Below are 20,315 nucleotides of genomic sequence, written 5' to 3'. Positions count from 1 at the left end.
ACTGCCAAACTCTCATGGCCTCTAGACATAATAGATAAATGTGTTCCCTCTTGTTTGTTGAATCAAACAACCACGTTGCCCATTTGGATGGAGAGCACATCACTAGGGAGGGAATCCTGAAAGGACAGCAACACGAACTGCCCCTCATCTATGTGAAGTTGAAGTGAAGACTGGCCTCTGTTGGAGAATATGTGCCCTGAACCATCTTTCCTAAAAAATGCCACACTACCCCAGTTGGGAAGCATCCATGATCACAGTGCCCGTGGGGGGGGGGGGGGGGGATAACGGGATGATCTTGAGAAACTGACAGTTTAGCCACCACTGGACAGATTTATTAAATCTCTGAGACTAAGAACAAAATGCCAAGTACCAAGGTGCCAAAGAACCGTGCCAGAATAGTAAATGATAAAAACTCCACAGACCACCAGGCTAAAAAGTAACCTTTAATGCAGTCTAGTAAAACAAACTGTTTAATCCAGTCTAGCAAGACAAACGTTAGCGCTTTCATGATACACCCTTCAGACAACAATATGGCATAGATTCAGTATTTAATATCGAATAACCAATCACCATTCATGAATTAAACAAGAGGTCTACCCCTCTTAACTGGCTTTAAAGGCACCACACCATTAAGACCTAGGCTTCTATCAGCCCCAAGGTCTATAATCCACTGCATCTCACAGTATTCTGTATAGCTTACTAAATCACCCCCTCTAGGATTAGTTTTAATCAACTGTAGAGCCAAAAAATTAAAATAATGTCCTTGATGTTTGTGAATATGTTGGTATAAAGCATTGTGTTTACTGTGCAATCGAATAGTCGACAAATATCTAAGAATTCTATCTTTAAATTTGCAATTAGTCTTCCCTACATAGGTGCAGCATACACACCTAGCTTAAGCTAAATCACCCCCTCTAGGATTAGTTTTAATCAACTGTAGAGCCAAAAAATTAAAATAATGTCCTTGATGTTTGTGAATATGTTGGTATAAAGCATTGTGTTTACTGTGCAATCGAATAGTCGACAAATATCTAAGAATTCTATCTTTAAATTTGCAATTAGTCTTCCCTACATAGGTGCAGCATACACACCTAGCTAAGTAAACATTGACAGAATTACAATTTGCCAATAATTTTGGGGTGTAACCCCTCTCTAATAGGGTAGATGAAATCTTCTGTCTTGGATATGTATCTGCACACTTTGCAGCACTGGCAGGAGTATGTTCCTATCCTCTGACTGTGAACCATCTTGCCTCTTTCCTCATCACACAATCAGTTTTAAAATTCTTACTCCTTTTGAAACAGTTAGGAGCCTCACCTACCAGTTCCTTCAATATGTCTTCCGACTACAAAATTCTCCAATTACCCCATATAATCTCACAGATTTTACTGATGTCACTAGTGTATTTAATACATAAATTGACCTTATTCCCGGGGGAACCCTCCCCTTCCTCCAAATCTGTCTCCTCCATGAGAGACTCTAGCAGGGAGATTACATATCTTTTACAAGTGTGCTTTTGAGGAACCTCCTCGGGGAGGAGGGGTCTCTGGGGAGGACTTGAAAGCTTCAGGCTATTCCCATGGGGGGAATTCCCTGGGGCAGAGAGGCGACAGGTTGTCCCTGAGGGGCAGGATAGGGGAATCCGGACCAGAGGGAGCCAGGATGGACTCAGAAGACAAAAGCATCAAGGGTCTCTATGGAATGAAGAGGACCCTCTCCAACATGAAGGCAGAGGGAAAATGAACCCCTGGAGCTGGGAGAATGACTGGGTCCATCATCCTCTGGGTCAACACGGGAGCCGGAGCTGAACCTCCAGGTGTAGAGACTGAGTGGGCATTCTGGCTCTGAAAAACTCAGAGCAGGCACCACTCCTTTGGATCAGTTGAAGTTACGGCTCAGAGCCGGACGGCTTAGAACTGGTCAGAACAGACTTGCTCATGGCAATCTGTGTGGAGGTGCCAGGTACCATTGGCACCAATCCCTCGATGCCAAAGGCCTTGGACCCACAGACTCCGAAACCAGAGGTTGGATCAGAGAAGGAGTGATCTGCAAAAAGGACTACATGCCCCCAGCTCGAGGTGGAGGGGGGCAGGCAAGACTCCCACCTGAATCTGGGTGGCTATCACCCTGTCCACCTCTGCTTCAAAAAGGCTGCGGGTGGACTTGGAGGAGATGGCTAAACATTGGCCTAGACAGGTGGTGGTGGGGTGGCTGACAGGGGAACGGCCCCGAGAAACCTCCAGCTCCACGGAGGAGCAAGGTGAACGGAGCCAACCCTGGGAGCCAGGCAAGATTTTGCCAGGGCCTCAGCTGAGGAAGAGCAGTCAGAAGACTGCTTTCTCGGCCTATCCTAGTCTCTGTTTGCACTTCTCCCCATCCCTGGCCCTCTTGGTGGGAGGTAGAGTCCCTGAGGCCGGGGCAGAGGAAGCAGAAGCTGAGGATGAAGCTTGGGCCTCCACAGTGGGAAGAGGAAGGAGACACTTAAGGATCAGCTTATTCCTCCTTTCGGCCAAAGTGCGGGGGTTGAACCCTGGGCAGATCGAACAGGAGGAATCCAGGTGAGGGACCCCTAACAGACTATGCACAGTGTGCAACCATCAGCGGGGGAAAGCTTATGGCCACACTCCATGCACTTCTGGAACCCTAGCTTAGGTGTTGCAGCATGGTAGAGGAAACAGAGGACCCAGAAACACACACACAACTAAAGTAGGACAAAGAAGAGGGAATGGAATAAGCTTTTTTTTGTTGTTGAAAGCCAAGGACTGATGCCTGAGTGCAAAGGTAGAGGAAGGTGAAAGGGTGAAAAGAGGATAGGAAAAGTCGAAAGGACAGGACTAAAAATTACCAGAAAAACACTCACCAAAAGCTGCAGCAATGGACTACGATGCTAGCCATACAAGCGGAAAACAAGATCTGAGGGGAAGGAGGGAGACGGTGGCATTGTGGTAGGAGAGGAGCCTGGATTCAATGCTAGAAAATGCAGCAGAGTTGGATCCGTCCCGGATCAGTGTCCCACAGGTTGAAGAGCAAATGAAAACTTCAGATCCACACAGTTTCTTCCCATCCTGGAAATTGGAAAAATGTTTTCCGTCAGACAAAGGTCTTGCTCTCCTGTTCACTTTTGGACAGCTTTCTTTTAAACTTTAGGTCCAAGTGGGGTGAAATCATGGGGAGGGGGATTAAAAGACTTCTTGAAGTGTCCCGCAAAGATGCGCACAAGCACACCAGCGGACAGTTACCATGGTTCCTGCTGCACTTGGAGTGCCATTGGCCATATTTGAGATAAGGCACAGAGAAGTTTGACATTGAAGGGTGGCCAACTGCAAAATGACAAGTTTTCTTATCCTCTACAGATAAAGACCTAGAGAAGAATTTAGATAACTCTTTGGCCAAATCTCTCTGGAAACAGGTTACATGTGTCACATAGGTCAGCTCTATAACACTGAATATTGCTGATTCATAAGCCCGCTTTCCAAAGCCCCCGATACCTGTTGGGGGATGGACAGCAGAGCTCTTCTCAGCAAGCTCCTTTTTGGTGATCACCACCACAACTACTGAATCCACTGGTGGACCTTTACACCAAAAAAAGGTCAATCTTTTGGAGACACTAACATTTTGTCATGTTTACAGGATATGGGTTTGACCACATCTGGTTCAACCAAGTAGTTGGCTTGGGGGATGGACACTACCCAAAAGATAGATGGGCTCAGCCCAGAAGACCTTTAATATTGATTCCTCCTGGGAGGGGACATTGGTGGACCCCCCCCCCACCTGAGAAGTTTAAGAATCCCACCAAGAGAGACTTCCTTAAGGGGGTATCTGGGAGAGCCCTCCTGTTCATAGAAATGAGTATCTTGTGGGAAGTCCATGCACTACCTTTTGCAAGAAGGCTTTCAGTAACTTAAACCAGTGTGATGCTCTGAAGATTCCAAAGCAGATGAAAAGTCTACAACATGAACTTGAAACTGGGAAGCACTGGCTGTCCTAATGTGACTGGAGGAAAAGGACCCAAAGAGCTCCATGGAGGCAAGGGTGAATCAGAGTAGATTCTCAAACGTCTCAAAAGATGAAATCAAAACAGGCTGCAATGTCACCCCTGGTAGGAACCAAGGACCACAACATAGGCTGCCCCTGAAAGCCGGTTCGACTTTGCTCTCGAGGCAGATGCTGGTGCCAAGCTAACTTGGAAGGGATGGCTCCAACAACTTCAAAGTTAACCTTGACACCTCAGCTCTGAGATCCATCGAGGTCCAAGGCACTCAGTCAAATGGAGCACAGAAGCATTAACCAAGTCCAAGATTTCAAATCCAACAGACAAACCCTGGAAAGCACTGAGATCGTGGTGTCCCAAATCCCAAGGGTCAGATCAGAGAAGAAGCTACAATCTGATAGGAGTATGGGACAACTCCAGAGTCTTCAACATGGGTCAGAGCTAGGAGAACCCCAGCTGGATTTGGGTCCTGAGGAACTTCATTATTCTGTCAACATCTGCTTCAGATAGGCTTCTGGGGGACCACACTGATCTCCAGGATGAAGCCATGGATGGGGGTCTAGAAGTTCTATGAAAATATTTTTCTTGTAGCAAAGGCAAATTGGAGGCTATGGCTTGCCAGTTCTAGTGAGAACAGTAGCTCTGGGAGCAAAACAGTGCAAGATCTAATAAGAACTGGCTCAGACTGCAGAGCAGGAGCCAAAAGTTTCTGGATCTTTAGTACCAGGCTGGAGACCCAAGCGATCCAGAAGTCACTTTAGGTTCCTTATGCCTTTTTGCCCTTCCTTTCTCTGAACACTTAAAGTCCTTACTTGAATGCTATTCTTTTACGCACACAGGAGGAATGGGAAGAGGGAACTTTACCCACTGTGGCAGGGAGAAGCTCTTTGAGCACCAACTTTTCACTGTTGCAATGGCCCTTGTACTATAAGAGGTGCATAAACAGAACAATCCTCATCCAGGTGGGAGGCCTGTAAACAGTAAATGCATTTAGCATGGGTGTCCTGATTAGGGATCTTGAGTCCATACGCAACACATTACTTAAATCTGGAGGGTTTCTCTGCTATTTTACCCAATAATATGGCAACCACAACACACTACAAGCACCAAAATACAGCAAGAATCATGACATTAAATAGAAACTTCAAGCCTAAAACTGTAAAAGGCACAAGAGAGAGGAGACTAATAGACACCAAAAGGGTGATTTAGGATTTTATTTCATCTACACACGGGGACAGTAGCCAGAAAAAAGGAAACTGGTGGAAAAAGTTCCAGACAATCTGCCAAAAAGCAGAGAGAACACCAAAAAAATTCACTTGGCTGACACCCAAGCACTAATCCTATAGATGTGAAAGCAAATGTGTATCAAACGAGATCTGGGGTAGCTTAACAAATGGAGAGGAATTGTGGGTAAGGGGAGGAGCCTAAGCCTTGGATCCAAAGTCTGACTGTGGCCAAAGTGATCAGAGGTTTGATAACATTCGTTGAGGACAGGTAGAAGAGACATTGGATCCTTAGTTTAATGCTTCATCCAAAGGAGGGCTTAAACTTCAAGTAAAGCCTTCCTGTTATGCTGCACTCAAAAGCCAAAGTTTCAGGTATGACCCCAGTCCCTACTATCTGAAACGAGGACAATTTTTAGAATTGGGCAGATGTACTCAACCGCACCATTCTGATATCTGCATAAGTTAGATGCAGTATCCTTAAATTATGCAATCTTCCAAAAGTTAGAGAAGCAAGCTTTTAATAAAGCCATAAGAAATAACCTAGTAAAAGGCATAAACACATAAAGAAACATAATACAATATTTTTATTCAGTGATTTATATAATCCTCAAAATGATATAGCAGTTTATTTCAAACTTGGTCCAAGACCCATGAAGCCCATCTCCAAAGCTCAAGTATTTTTTTAAACTCAAGTGAGGCATAGGATATCATGTAGATGTAAACATCCAAGTTCACTAATAACCTTGCGCTTGTATATATTGTAGTAGTGTCCAACGTATTTTAAATTAGCAACAAAACAATGCTGTTGACTAATTTAGAAAGTCAGGTCACCTTAAATGTTCCAAGCTTCCAAAATCTAATCAGTTCCAACTAAACTACTTCCCTTTCTGCTCCATAAACATTTGGGAATGGAGTAGCATTCAACAGTCCATGCCTGAAGTCGATAACCTTCAAAAATCCTTTCAACTTTTCCAAAGGCAGACTCACTCAACATCACCAGAGACCGACAGTACTTTGTTTCATCAGCAGCATATTGTTTCTAAATATACCAGTTTCAATTATGAAAGTGGAAATGCAATACCGGAAATGACTCACCAAACGACAAAGCTTTAAACCGATCATGCATATGCAATAAAATGCATAAAAAAGTTGTATACTCCCCATAACATTTTAAATCGTTGCTATTCATTTTTCAACCTGTGGGGTATAGGCACCAACATCAGTGCCGAGCCAGCCATATCCAAGCTGCTCTTCCCCTACCCATACTGCCCCTCTCTCCCATACTGCCCCTCTCTCCCTCACTATTTCAGATCAAGTTTGCCTGAAAGCCAAACACCTGCTCAAGATAACAGACATCACGAATACCACACACCTCACCCAGAGAGATAGGGTGGGAGGCTCCCTCTGCCAGGTTAATTGACTAAGGAAAGGGGAAGGAGAGAGGGAAAGTTGAAGACAAATGAAGAACAACAATTCAGATGGAACATTATGGCGAGTACATAACTTCTTTATCTGAAATTGTCTTCATTTGATCTTCAACCTGTAGGACAGTACCCAGCTACTTGTACCCTGGGAGGCCTCCAGGGAAGGATATTTCAGAGCACGGCAGAACCAAAGGAGGCTCTTTTCTGGGATAAAATATCCCATTTGTAGTGAGATATGAAGGTGCAAGACCTAGCCCATGTAGCTGCAGAACATCTCGTCTGTTACTCTGGAAGAAAAAGCTGATGAAGCAGAGACCGCTCTGGTAGAACGTGCTTTTACTGAGTAAGAACACCATACTTGTCAAATAAATGTGATGCATTTAGCAATCCAGTTGGCGATGGTTACCTTTGGAGACAGGAGATACTAATCTGGCTTTAGAATATGAGAAACAATTGACTGGATTTAAAGTCTTGGTTCTACCTAGATAGAAATGGAGCTGCCTATGTATGTCAAGCATATGCAACTTATAGTCCCCTTTGTTCTGGAACTCTGAAAAGAAAAAGGAAAGGTGAATGACCTGATTGCTTCAGAAGCGACCTTAGGCATGAAGGAGGGGTTTGGTCTAAGAGTCGCAGTCCTTATGGAATAGGAGGTACACTGGATGAATGCAAAGAGCTTGTAACTCTGAAACCTGCTTAGATGAGGTCAGGGCCACTGGTAAAGCAGTCTTCCAAGACAGATACCATAGATCCACCTTTGCAGATGGTTCAAAGGGTGAGGACACCAGTACTTGTAGCACAATTTAGGTCCCCAAGGTGGAGTAGGATCCTTAACTGGTGGCCATAACAGGATTGTACCTTTCAGAAAGGCTTTACACAATCTAGAAGTAGCTAAGGACGAGTCCTCAAGTCCTACATGGTAATGGGAAACGGCAGCAAGTTGGACTAACTGTAGAGGAACTGGCACCTTGGTTGAAGATGCAGGCCAGGAACTCTTAAGACCGATGGTATCAAGGCAGTAAAGGGATTTATACAATTCTGCGATGCCCATATGGAAAACCTCTTCCACTTGCTAGCATAAATCGTTTTGGTAGAGGACTTGAGTAGAAAGCAAAATGTGCTTCACAGGACAGGAAACCCAGGAACTCTAGCCATCATTGGAACTGCAGGAGCCAAGCTGCAAGATTCAGGCTTTTCAGATACGGATGATAACCGCCCTCCAGATTGGATATCTGATCTAGACACAGATCCAGAATCCAAGGAGGCCTGACAGACCAGAGGAGAGGAAACCAAACTAATCAGGCCAGGAAGGAGCAATGAGGATAACTCAACACCTCAACCTTTTTACACTCTGAAGAAATTTCAACATGAGAGGAAGGGGAGGGTAAGCATACAGCAGACTGTGGGGTCAAGCATGAAATGGAGTCTCTGGAAAGTCCTCCTTTGGGGGGAATCAGTGCGAAAAACTTGCTGCACTTGGCATTGGAAGGAGAGGCAAAGAGATCACAGCAAGGTTGACTCCATTTCTGGAAAATCAATGTCCGCCACCGTTTCAGAGACAACTTGTGATGAGACAGTAGGGTCCTGCTGAGTTTGTCCGCTAAAATGTTGGAACTTCCCAGAACATGTATTCCAATAAGAAAGTGGTCAGAGGAAATTGCCCATTCCCACAATCTCATGGCCTCTCGACACAGGGGATATGATCTGGTTCCTCCCGGTCTGTTAATATACCAGACCACTAATATGTTGTCAGTCTGTATTGTAACCGTTCCTTAGGGGAGAACTGAATGAAATGCCTGCAATGCCAGAAGCAGTGCCCTCATCTCCAGAATGCTGATGTGTAAGCTGATCTCTATTGCTGACCACGTCCCTTAAACAGTCCATCCCAGTCAATGCCCTTCCACCCGAGTGGGGAGGTGTCTGTGGTGACTGTAGCTACAGAAGCAAGACCCAAGAAGGGGCAACCTCCTGTCAAGTTTTGGGAATCCAACCACCACAGAAGGGACGATTTGCAGGTTTTGGACAGGCAAACGGGATGAGAGAGAGGTGCGTCCAGAAGAGACCATTGTATGGCTAGGGTCCACTGAAGGATACACATATGCAGTCTTGCAAGGTGTAGAATAACAATGGTTGCTGCCATGAACCCTACGGCTTGAAGAATTTGAGCTGAAGGAAGAGAAGCTTTGAGAATGACAAACATAAGAGTAAATCCTGTTGCTGGTGAGGAAGACATTGCACAAGGAAGTGTTTAACCGTGCTCCGATAAATTCCAGAGAATGGAAAGGTTCCAATTTGGAAAGTTTATCATGATGCCAAAGATTGAAGCTGATTGGAGAAACTGGTCTCTAGCTTGAAGGAAATGCCACCTGGTGGGTGCAGCTAGGAGCCAGTAGTCAAAGTAAGGAAAAACCTGTATTCCCTGTAGTCTGAGATATACTGCAAGTTTTGCTACCACTTTGGTGAACACCCTGGGGGCTGTGGTGAGACCAATGGGGAGTACCCTGAACTGGAAATGCCTAGCTCCTGGAGCAGATGAGTAGGAACCTCCTGTGGCACTTGTCCATCATTATGTGGTAAATCGCATCTTAGAGGTCCACAGAGCACATCCAAAAGTCCTTCTGCAGATAGGGAAGGATGGATTGAATGGTAACCATCCAGAACTTCATCTTGACAAACTTTAGACGGGTCAAGTCCAATATGGGTCTGTCCCCCCCCCCCACCCATCTTTTTCGGCACCAAAAAGAAACCCAAGTAGACACTTGATCCAGATAGTTCTGGGGGGATGGAGGGAATGGGCTGGATGATTCACTTGATAAGCACCTTGGAGATTTCTAGATTGGCTGCCTCCCTGTGAGCGGGTGGAACATCTGGGAGAATATTCCAGGATCTTGGTGGACGAAGGAAGAGGACTAAACCCCTGGATATTCTCAGCACCCATCGATTTGTTGTGATGGTTTCCCATACAGATTGGTATAAGGAAAAGCGACCCCCAACTGCCTCAAGGGCGGAGCAGCCAAGCAACACCTCAGGGTCTCTGGGTCTGTCCAGGCGAGAGTCCGGAGACCCTTGGTCCCTCGAAGCCCTTCTGCCTCTAGGGCAGTGGCTGAATGCATCATTCCCCAATCTGGCTCTAGTGGAAGAGGCTACCAGTGTGTCCTGATGGAAAGCCGGGGACTTCCAGAACCACAGCGCTTCTTACTACCTCTCCGATACCTGGAGTAGGATCACTGAGGAATAGAGAAGTGGATCGTGACTGCAGACAGGGTCTTGCAGACCTTCTCGTCTATTGCTCTCGACTCCCTGTTGGGCGGATGGACAGAGAGTTTTCTCCTGAGAGAGCTCCTTTTTAGTGGGAGCTGCAACCACCAAGGCATCAACAGGGACACTTCTGCCAGAACATTCTACCCTGAGGGGTGCTTGGTTACTGGTTCCACTACATCTGGTTCCTTCCACACCCTGCAGGCAATAAGGTTTACCAACGGGTCTGCAAGGGGTGGGGTCACCTTTCAACCCCTCCAGGAACACAGACTCATCCGGATTAGGCTTTTGGGAGGACTAGCAACCTTTTTGTCACAGAATTTCCACGTAGTCTGCAAAGGAGACAGTCATGTGGAGATCTAGGAGAGCCTTCCCCTTCCTCCCAGTGTCTTCGGTGACCATCTCTGGAGTGGAGTCAAGGTGCCTCCGCTTGCACACGTGCTACCAATGGGCTTCCTCAGGGGGGATTCCAGGGAAGAACCAGACGACTGTGGCTCCACAGTGATGGCAACCTGGAAGGTTAGGGCAGACTATCCCTAACGTGGAGGACTGGAGATGCTGAGCTCAAGATTCCAGCTGAGGTAAGAAAAGATCCAAAGGGGGTGGCACTGAGTATTTCGAAAGAGGTAGATAGAACCCTCTCCACCATGTCAAACGATGACAGAGTGGGAGATTAGTGCCGAAAGCATTGGCACAGAGGAGCTCAACGCCCCCGGAATTGAGACCCCCATCTGCACTGATGGTGGAGTCAGTGTCGAGCTACTCAATATCAAGGCTCAGAAGGGAAAGCATGGCACTAAAAACCTGGATGCAGACGCTAACCCCCTCAAACCCACCACCAAGCAGACTATAGCTCCAAGTCCTCCAGCACAGAAGAACTCGAGGCCGTGGTCGGCAAAGAAAAAACCTTGATGCCGGATGTTCTGGTATCCACAGGCCCTGAAGCCGTGGTGCTTGGGAAAGCAGGATGCCCAGCAAAGACATTGGGAGGATCCAGTGCTCCCAAAGGGGAGAGCACGGGAAGGACTCCCAGCTGGATCTGGGCACACAAGAAACTTCTCATCAGATGGTTCACTTCTCTCAAACTCAAGGAAGATCTGGCAGAGGAAGCCACAGACTCAGGCCTGGAAGGATCTCCAGGTGAGGCTAATGGGATCTCAGGAGTTTCAGGAGAAAGCCTTGGTGGAGGTGAAGATAGCCTGGGCCTGGCCTTGGGGGAAGGTTCCCCAGTAGACTGGGAAGAATCTGGCAATTTCCACTTTTCTGGAGGTCTGTCCCTGCTTCTAGACTTCTCTCTGCCTTCTCCTCTTCCCTCATTTTCACATTGAGCGACTTAGAGGGAGGCTGAGTCCCTATGTCGATAGTATGGGCACTGAAACCCACACAAATGGAGCACTCAGAGTCCAGGTGGCTGCAGCCTAAACACACAATGCACTGGGTGTGGGCATCTGAAGGGGGAAGCTTGTGTCCACACCCAGTACAAGTTTTAAAACCAGCAGCCTTCTGTCAGATTTTTCAGCCATATCCAAGAGTAGAATAAAACAGAGCATGGTTAGAAAAAATGAACCTGACAGACCAAATAAAAAAATCCTTAACGCAAAGAACACGAGGGTAGGGTAAAGAATAAGAAATCAATACCTGTAACAAGACTATCCTCGACCTGCTTGTTGCTTAAATAGCAGCAAATGAGATCTGAGGTAGTGAGGGAGAGAGGGGTATTAGTAGGAGAGGAGCTCTGCTTTGGCACCATAGCTTGCAAATGGCTGGCTCGGTACTGATGTCAGTGCCTAAACCCCACAGGTTGAAGATCAAATGAAGACAATTTCAGATCTTAACTTACCCAGTACTGCGAATTAGGCTCCTCAGTGCAGGTCTGCAGTACATCAGGAATTCTTGCAGCATTATTCAGAAGGTAAGTAGTCTCCTTGACTTCATCCACTTCTGGAATGGCCTCACATTTACCAAACCTTGCAAAATATTTCTTTGGCACAGATCCAGTCTAAAAAGAGAAATGTTTACTGATAATCTGATTACTGAACTAATGGCAAGCAATAACATCTGTAACATCAAGAAAAACTGAACAGCCAAACCACAGCAGTCAGCCATTAATCATGCAAAAGATTTGGAAACACCCATGCTGCCTCTGAATGTGGTTCTTTGCACAGAAACCATGAATGACCAGAACAGCAGAGAATCCTAAGCTGCTCACAGTAGCACCATTCAAAAGAATGTACTCTGTTTAGATTATCCCTACAAATTACCATTTAATATACCCAATGTGACTGAACATGAGCTTTCTTACATCATAAGTAAAAAAATGCCTTAATGTCTCAGTGTCATCTATTACATGAAACTTGGCATATGGCCCCATGGCACAGAAAAACACCCAACTACAACCACTTTTCACGTCCAGTACTTGGACACTGCAATATTCAAGTACAGGAGAATTGAACTGATGGGCTGATGCGGGCTCATTTATTAAGGGGGAGGAAGTTGGCACACAAACCTGCTATTCCACCATCAACTGGAAGTTTGCAGCATTAAGACTATACAGCTGGGAACACTGTCTTGGGTTCTACCAAGCTGGGGTTTGTAAACCTCATCAGATGTGTGGAAGTGCATACATGGAAGAATACCGCAGACCCATGCAGAAACATTAGTGCCTAGTCAGCCACTCAGTGGCAGACTTGGGGCCAATAAAATGTCCTTATTGGTAGTTGCAAATAAGATCAAAAGTTACCTCCATGGCTGCCTCTAACAGCCTTTTACTCATCTCATCCCTGTGCTGGTAATAAAAAATACAATGTTTAATTTGTTTGATAATTATAAACAATGTACAACAATGGGAGGGGATTTGATGGTTGCCAGGCTTGGGTGGAAAAGAACCCCAAAGGAAAAATCTATACAATATGCTAGATCTAGAAGGTTCAATGATAACTTCTAACAATGATGCAGTATGTATGACTACTTAAGCAGGTAACACTCAGGCTACCTGGAACTTGCAGCCCTCTTCAATCATGCAATCATCTTGCTCTCCAGTTCTTTGTATAGCGTTGAACTCCAGGAAGTAGTAACAGAAAAATAAGGCAACTCCAGGGTTCATTACCAGAGAAACCTACTAAATAACAGTTGTGATTAGACAAATGATGAAAATAAGACTATGGCAGTCCAAAATATAGGAAAAGCCTTATTTAATAGTGAATCACTTTTCATTTACATAAAATAGTAAACTTCAGACATAAGCATTCAATAACTCCTTAAATACATTTAAAATTGATGCCATTCTAAGCACAGGAAATGATGTCATCAGCAATTCAAAATTTCATCCAATCATTAAAAGTGTGTATAAAAATACAAAAAACAATTAAAACATTCAAAAACTAACCTTTATGTACTAATTATATATATGCAATTAAGCTTAATTATGAATATATACACTAAAAGTTGGAGCCAGTATTTCAGAAAAATGTATATAAAATATAATTATAAAACAAGCAAGATGGTCTGAATTAACTACATATAACTATTGTTCTTGGTTCAGTACTGAGGAGGTATGCTTGGCTTAGGTTTCAACCTTAACCAGATAATTTTAACACTAAGCTGCAGGATGTTCTTCTGGATACTAAAGTTTTAGGAAGTGGCTGCTGGTTTAAGTCTCTTCAGGACAAGGGGAATGCCTTACAGGAGCTTCAACATGTCTTTCTCCTGTGTCTAAATTTCATAGAAATGACCCTGCTAAGCCAGCCTTTGTTCATAGGCAATCTCACCCTCCTGCTAAAGGTAAAAAGGGTGGTAAATGGGCTCATCCTGTTAAAGCCACTCAGACTGCAGGGATTTTAAAGCCTTCCTTTCCTGACAAGCCAGCTGCTGTCTGACTATCCACCTGTTCCCAGCCACATTCCTCTTTCCCTCTCTTCCTATTTGGCTTCAAATCACCCAGGATTCTTGGGTTCAATCATTTGTCAGGGGTACTTCGTGTGGAATTCCTGTCCTTTTATGGGCACGCAGCCTCCAAGGACTTCCTTTCACCAGAGGTTCTTTGAGCTCTCCCGTTTCAGGATCTCCGAGAAGGCTTGTGAGCAGAGGTGCTAGAGTTTGTTCATTAAATCATGTTCATTGGATCTCTGGCTGTTCGTTATTTTGTAAATTTTAATTTGGTTTCTGTGGTTTTGTACTACTCAAGAAATACTTGTGTCCCAAAGGGGTAAGGGTTTTATTCAAGAACGTTTAGTGTTCAGAAAAGGTACTTTGTGACTGATTTTAGACCTCTCTCATCTAAACATTTTTCAGAAGGTGCCTTCCTTTCGGATGTTGTCCCTTCAGACTCCTCTTGCTACCTCAGGCCTTTCTGGAGTCTCTGGATCTCAAGGATGCTTATCTCCATATTCCATTCAATCCTCTTTAGGTTTTTGCATTTTTCTGTTTCCTGGCATTCAGTTCTGTGCTTTGCCCTTTGGCCTTTCTACTTTTCTACTGCCCAAAAGGGTGTTCGCCAAACACCTTGCTCCCATGATTGCTTTTTGCAGGCTTCAAGGGAGCCAAATATTTCCTTACTTGGACGAACTGCTGATTCAGGCATCCTCTCCAGAGATCCTTTTGCAAAATCTTTGACCATTGCTCTCCAACGTCTGTGTTCAGGATAAACTTCAAAAAGTCTTCCCTGACTTCTCAAGATCATGTCTTTCTGCGTTGCAGATTCACATGGCACCAATGCTAGCATCCCTGCCTCCTCCAAAGGCCTTAACTCTCATTTCTTAATTTCAAACTCTTTCCCTGGCCTCCATTACAGCCAGGGAGTTTCTCAGAGCTCTGGGGTTCATGGCTACTATCATTACGATGCTTCCTCTGGCCAAACTTCACATGAAGTTCCAGTGGTTTCCAAAGTCAATGTGGCTTCAATATACACATCCTCTACACTTTAGTTCTTCTCTCATGAAGAAAGGTCTGTGGTGGATTCAGCAGTTGTCTCTGTATCCAGGGCTCCCTTTTAATCATCCTCTTCCGTCAGGATCTGTTCACAGATGCTTCAGATGTGGGATGGGGAGTAACATTTGGCTCCCTGAAGGTTCAGAGTCTGTGGTCGCCTCATCAGCAGGAGCACGACAATGTCAGAGATGAGAGCTCTTATGCTGGCTCTTCAGGCCTTTCATCATCCTCTCGGGAGCCTCTCATGGTATTCACAGGCAATACCACAGTTATGTGGTATAACAAATGGGGCGGCGGTGGGGGGGTCAAGATCTTACCTTCTTTGCCGGCTGGCACTTCTAGTATGGATCTGGCTGTCAAGTGACTCTTTAGGCAGTTTATATTCCTTCAGATCAGAACATTGTGCCAGACACTGAGAAGCTCCTTCACTCAAGCCCACAAATGGATGCTTCACAGGGATGTGTTTGACATTGACCAGTGGGGAACTCCTCAGGTGGATCTCAGCCTCCACTCTCAGACATCCTCTGTTTTGTGCCAGAGTCTCAAGTCCTCTGGTATGGAAAGTGGACGCCCTCTCATTTTCTTGGAAGAGGATGTTTCTTTATGTATTCCCTCCCCTTCTCTCATTCCGAGAGTCCTTAAAATTCAACAGGATGCTCCCAAAATCTTGTTGGTGACTCCCTTCTGGCCACAACAGCACTGGTTTCCTCTACTTGTGTATCTGGGTAAATCACAAGTTACCTCACAAGGTGGATCTACTCACACAAACCAAGGGCTCTAATCCATCCCCACCTGTCCACGCTTCAGCTGACACTGTGGGTGATAGGGTTTTGATCCCTCAGACACCTTTTTTCTGAGGAAGTGCTGCAAGTCCTGCAGGTGGCCAGGAAACCTACTAGAAAAGCAGACTTATCTAAATGGAAGAAGCTTTCTATTTGTCTTTCTTGTGACCTGGACCCACTTACTGTGGATGTTCCTTTAGTTATCTCTCATTTGTGAGTTGCTCAATGCTGGTTTGGCCTATTCTATTAAAGCCCCACTTATCAGCTCTGCTTCTCTGCCTTTTAACCCCCCATTAGCTTCTAGATTTGAGGCTAAGCAATTTCTTAAAGGTGTCCTTAATGTTAGACCTCACAGGAAGCCTGTTCCTCCTCTCTGGTATCTTAATTTAATTCTGGAGAAATTGACTCTGGCTCCTTTTGAGCCTGCTGTTTCAGCTTCCTTGCAATATTGTTCTTGGAAGACAGTTCTTTTGTTAGCTCCACATGGCTTGTCCACTTTTTTGATATTTCATGAGGACAGGGTGTCCTTGTGTACTAATCCTTTTATGCCCTAGGTGGTTGAGTTGGCAATCTATTAATCTGCCCCCCCCCCCTCCACAATGATAGTGAGAAGGGGCTACATACCTTAGATGTGCATAAACAGCTCAGATTTTATTTGGATCAGACAAGTTATCAGAAAGCCTGATCAGTTGGTTTCCTTTCATCCTAGGTCTTTAGGATTGGCTGTTTCCAAGCAAACTTTCTACCTGGATTTCAAAGGCTATTTCTTTTTGTTACAATTTTCATGGAGAGAGTCTTCCTGCTGTAAAGGCTCATTCTACTAGAGCTATGGCTTCTTCTGGTGCTTTTTTTTCAAGGGTTCAGACACTAATTTCATTCTTGAAGCAGCTACCTGGACTTCTATGCAAACCTTTACCAAACATTCTCAAGTTGGACAGTATCTTCAGGGCTACAGCTGTTTTTTCATTGTTTCTTAGAAGGCTATACTGCTGCTTCCTACTCCCAAGTTTCTTCTTGAGTTTTGGCATGCTCCCATAAATAATGAATACTGCAGCGGTGAAGGCACGGACATCTACAGTTATGGTAAGATTTTGCACAACTGTACTTGACAGACATGAGTTTTGCAGCTGACAAAAATTAGGATAATTTTCTACACTGTGTTCTCAGTAAAATTTACAAAGATTCTTTCATGCATATGCGCCACTTAGTTCCTTTCTTCCTCACTGATAACTTTAACATGGGGTCAAGCTCTCTGCAGGTGCAAGCAATCTTGAGAGTTCTGAAAATTTGCTCTGGGAAATGCAAAATTAAAAGGTACAATGGCAAGCAATTCAATAAAACAGAAAGTCTGAAATTATGGAAAGTGAATAAGATGGTATGCTCCTAGCAGCCTTAACTTTAATGAATTTAATAAAACAGTGAGCAATTTAGTTTAAGGTAGCTACTGCACTTTTCCTCAGGGCTAAAAGTTGTGTTTTCTGTAAGTACGCAAGCTGATTTTCAGCTCTGGGATGGGAACAGAACTTAGAAAGCAACAGCAATCAGTTTATGTGGAAACAGGCTGTAACATGTATTTTAGCATCGGTAACCTTAATTTTAGATTAGAGAATGCTTGTCATTGATTTTGAGCAACTGTTCCTATCAGAAGGGTTAAACAGTTTAACATGTACATAGTTTTGTGTGTTCTAAGTTAATAGGGGAAGGGGTTGTTCTTAAAATGTATTTAGTTTTTTGAAGATTTTCATTACAGCAAAGTCTTGAAAAATGTAACCAGTTTAAATGGAAAACGGTATAAAGGATCAGCCTGGGAAAAAGTGTGCGCATGTAAAAAAAAAAAAAAAAAAGGTGGAAATGCACATTCCAAAAAAGTAGTCCTATATAGCAAGTGGGAATAGCAGCTTTTTTAATATAATTGCTAGTCCAACCATACTTTCTTGGAATGTAAACACCTTTCAGGTACAGAGAAATGAAAGCATACTGAATTAAATTAAGAAATGTAGTGTGCAAAAAAAAAGTCATGCTCTTACCATAATGTTCCATCTGTGTTCCTCATTCATTCATTACTGATGAGTGTTGGTTCTGTCCTCGGAACCAAGTCGGCCTTATAACAAGCTCGTTTCAGCCAAAAAACTGTTGAGCTAAGCTTTACCCATGGTGTCCCTCTCCCTGTTACCTCAGAGTTTGCCCATAATAAAGAAAGTAGAGACTTTGAGCAGGTCCCCTAATGTAGGATTTGGACCAAATCCAGACCTCCAGAAGCCCCTTGGACGGGGAGGGAGGGTGGGACATAATGAATGAAGATGAACATCACAGATGGAACGTTATGGCAAGAACATAACTTCTTTATCTGATTATGTTAATCTTCAATCAGTCCTTACTGATGGGACAGAGTCCCTAGCTACTTTATGTCCTGGGGGGCCCTTATGGAAGCATGTTCCTGAATACCATTGAACCAAAGGATTCTCTCCCCCTTGGAGACCAAATTCAATTTGTAATGAGTGATAGGTATTGCAGCCACACAGATATCCATTGAAGCCCTTGAGTGAAAAGCTATAGAGGTTGCCACTGATCTGTTGGAGTGTGCTTTGACTGTTTGTTAGAGGAACTTGATTATGTTGGTAGACAAAACATATGCAATTTCTCAACCACTTAGATAAGGTTACTTTAGAAACAGTTTCCCAATTTAGGACCTGAACAAGAAACAAAACTGGTCTGACTTGCATACAGATTTATTTCTGTCCAGATAAAATAGTAATTGTCTATGTACATCCAGCAAATGAAGGCACAATTCTCCTTTGAGTAATTTGGAAAAAAGACTGGTAAAGTCAATGGTCTGGTTGTCAATTCTGAGATAATTTTGGGCAGGAAAGAAGGGTTAGTCCAGAGCAATATTCTGTCCTTATGGAAGGCCATGTAAGGGCACTTTATGCACAAGGCCTGGAGCTTGGATGTGCAGCTTGCGGAGGTGATGGCTACTAAAAATAGGTATTTCCAGGATAAGAATGTTATATCTCAAGAGGCAGCAGGTTCAAAATGTGCTATGTCAGGGATTGCAGTACTAGTGTTAGACTCCAAGGTTCTATCAGTTCTTTGAAAGGTGGTCTGATATGCAAGACCCCTTTCAAGAAGGTTTTACAAGATGATGGGACATTAATGAGGAGTCTTGGAATCCATTATGGATGTTTGAGATGGCAGTCAAATGTACTCTAATGGTGGAGGCTGCTGCTCCTGAATGAAGACCTGACCATCCAAAACTACACTAACAGGAGCAGAGCTAGGGTCCAGTTCTCTGTCTGAACCAAATAAGGAACCTCTTCCACTTGCTAAAATAGATTTTTCTGGTGGATTATGTGAAGCCAGAAGAATGATATGTACTGGGAGGTAAGGTTATTCTGCTTAGCACGGATATAAATAGGACGTGCTGGAGGGATAGATTTATCACCCAGAGACTCCCCATGCTGTGGAATAAAATCCCGGTCCATGTGAGGCAGAACACCTCGCTGGCTCTGTTCAAGAGAAATCTTGACCGGTGGATGGGAGATCGTAGGTTTACCCCGGGAATCATCTCTGTGTCACTGCTGGACAGAGGCACAACAAACTAATGGGCACATTATTTCTAACATAAGGGGTGACGTAAGCCACATAACTTTGGGCTAGGCTTATAAATGCCTTAGGGCAGATAGCCTAGTATAAACCTATGAACCTGCCTGGTAATTACTGGAAGTGGAGAAACCAAGCTGTCAGCTTGAGACTGGATATGTTTGGGTGAATCAACCCCTGTGGGTGTGAGATTAATTCCACAGTTGGATCCAGAATCCATGGTTGGCATACTAGGTGATGCCAAAGGAAGGGGAACCAGATTTGTTGGTGCCAGGAGGATGCATTGAGGATTACTCTGCTTCTCAGCCAAAGGGCCTTCTTTAGAAACTGAGGGAGCAGGGGAAGGGGAAGGAAAGTATACAGAAGTCCCGTGGGCCAATAGTGTATTAGAACATCCCTCAGGGACGACTCCTGCAGGGGAATTAGGGCAAAGTAGCTGCTGCATTTGTGATTTGCTAGAGGCATGAACAGGTTGCAGCAAGGCCAACCCCAGCAGCTGAAGATCTTCGCCATTATGGTTGAATTGAGGGGCCACTCGTGACGCAGTCATTCCTACTGGCAAAATTTACTTTCTCCAGTCCAGTGCTGGCTTAATTCTAAGAGTAGTTTGTGCACCATTATAAATATAATATTCTATGTGGTTGTTCTCATATCTGCATCCAGAATCACACTGTGTCCTTAATTCTTTAACCCCCCACAGCAGACAGGGTCTTGCTGTCCTTCTCACACCTGGCTAATGTGCCTTTTACTTTTGGGCCAAAAAGGGAAGCTTCCACTGGAGCGTTAAGGATGACTTAAAAGGGTCCACAAAGACATCTAAGCATGACGTCTCATGACCATTCTGAACCCGCAGCTCTAGCCACCCCCCTTCAGTAGCGTGCGAGATTAACCGCATGGATGAATTGGATATAGATTCCAGGTTCGCAGGCTGCGAGGCAACTTTGTCCCGCACCTAGTCAGAAACGGTTCCTGCTAAGGTTCCAACGAGTTCCGGGATTAGGTGTGTCTGAAGCCTCAAAGTTTGCCAAGTAATTCAAGGACCGAATGGCAAAGGTCAATGACGCAAACTCACTTCCCTAACTTGTCCATTGCCAGAGACTCCCTGTTT

The 20,315-nt window shown here is 44.5% G+C and overlaps 1 protein-coding gene across 1 annotated transcript in view; it reads right to left on the bottom strand.

The window, feature by feature from the left end:
• The window catches only part of LOC122815078 (putative cation exchanger C521.04c), a 1,300,764-nt gene that overhangs the window by 526,211 nt on the left and 754,238 nt on the right, over positions 1 to 20,315 (bottom strand). Inside the window, exon 7 of the mRNA XM_044087322.1 lies at positions 11,740 to 11,898. Within this exon, the coding sequence (XP_043943257.1) occupies positions 11,740 to 11,898 (159 nt within the window). The remainder of the gene's footprint in view (positions 1 to 11,739; positions 11,899 to 20,315) is intronic.

This window comes from Protopterus annectens, chromosome 11.part0 (assembly GCF_019279795.1).
Source record: "Protopterus annectens isolate FY-2018-M chromosome 11.part0, PAN1.0, whole genome shotgun sequence".
Taxonomy (NCBI): domain Eukaryota; kingdom Metazoa; phylum Chordata; order Ceratodontiformes; family Protopteridae; genus Protopterus; species Protopterus annectens.
Note: the sequence above shows the minus strand (reverse complement) of the source record. Positions and strands in the feature narration are given on the sequence as shown.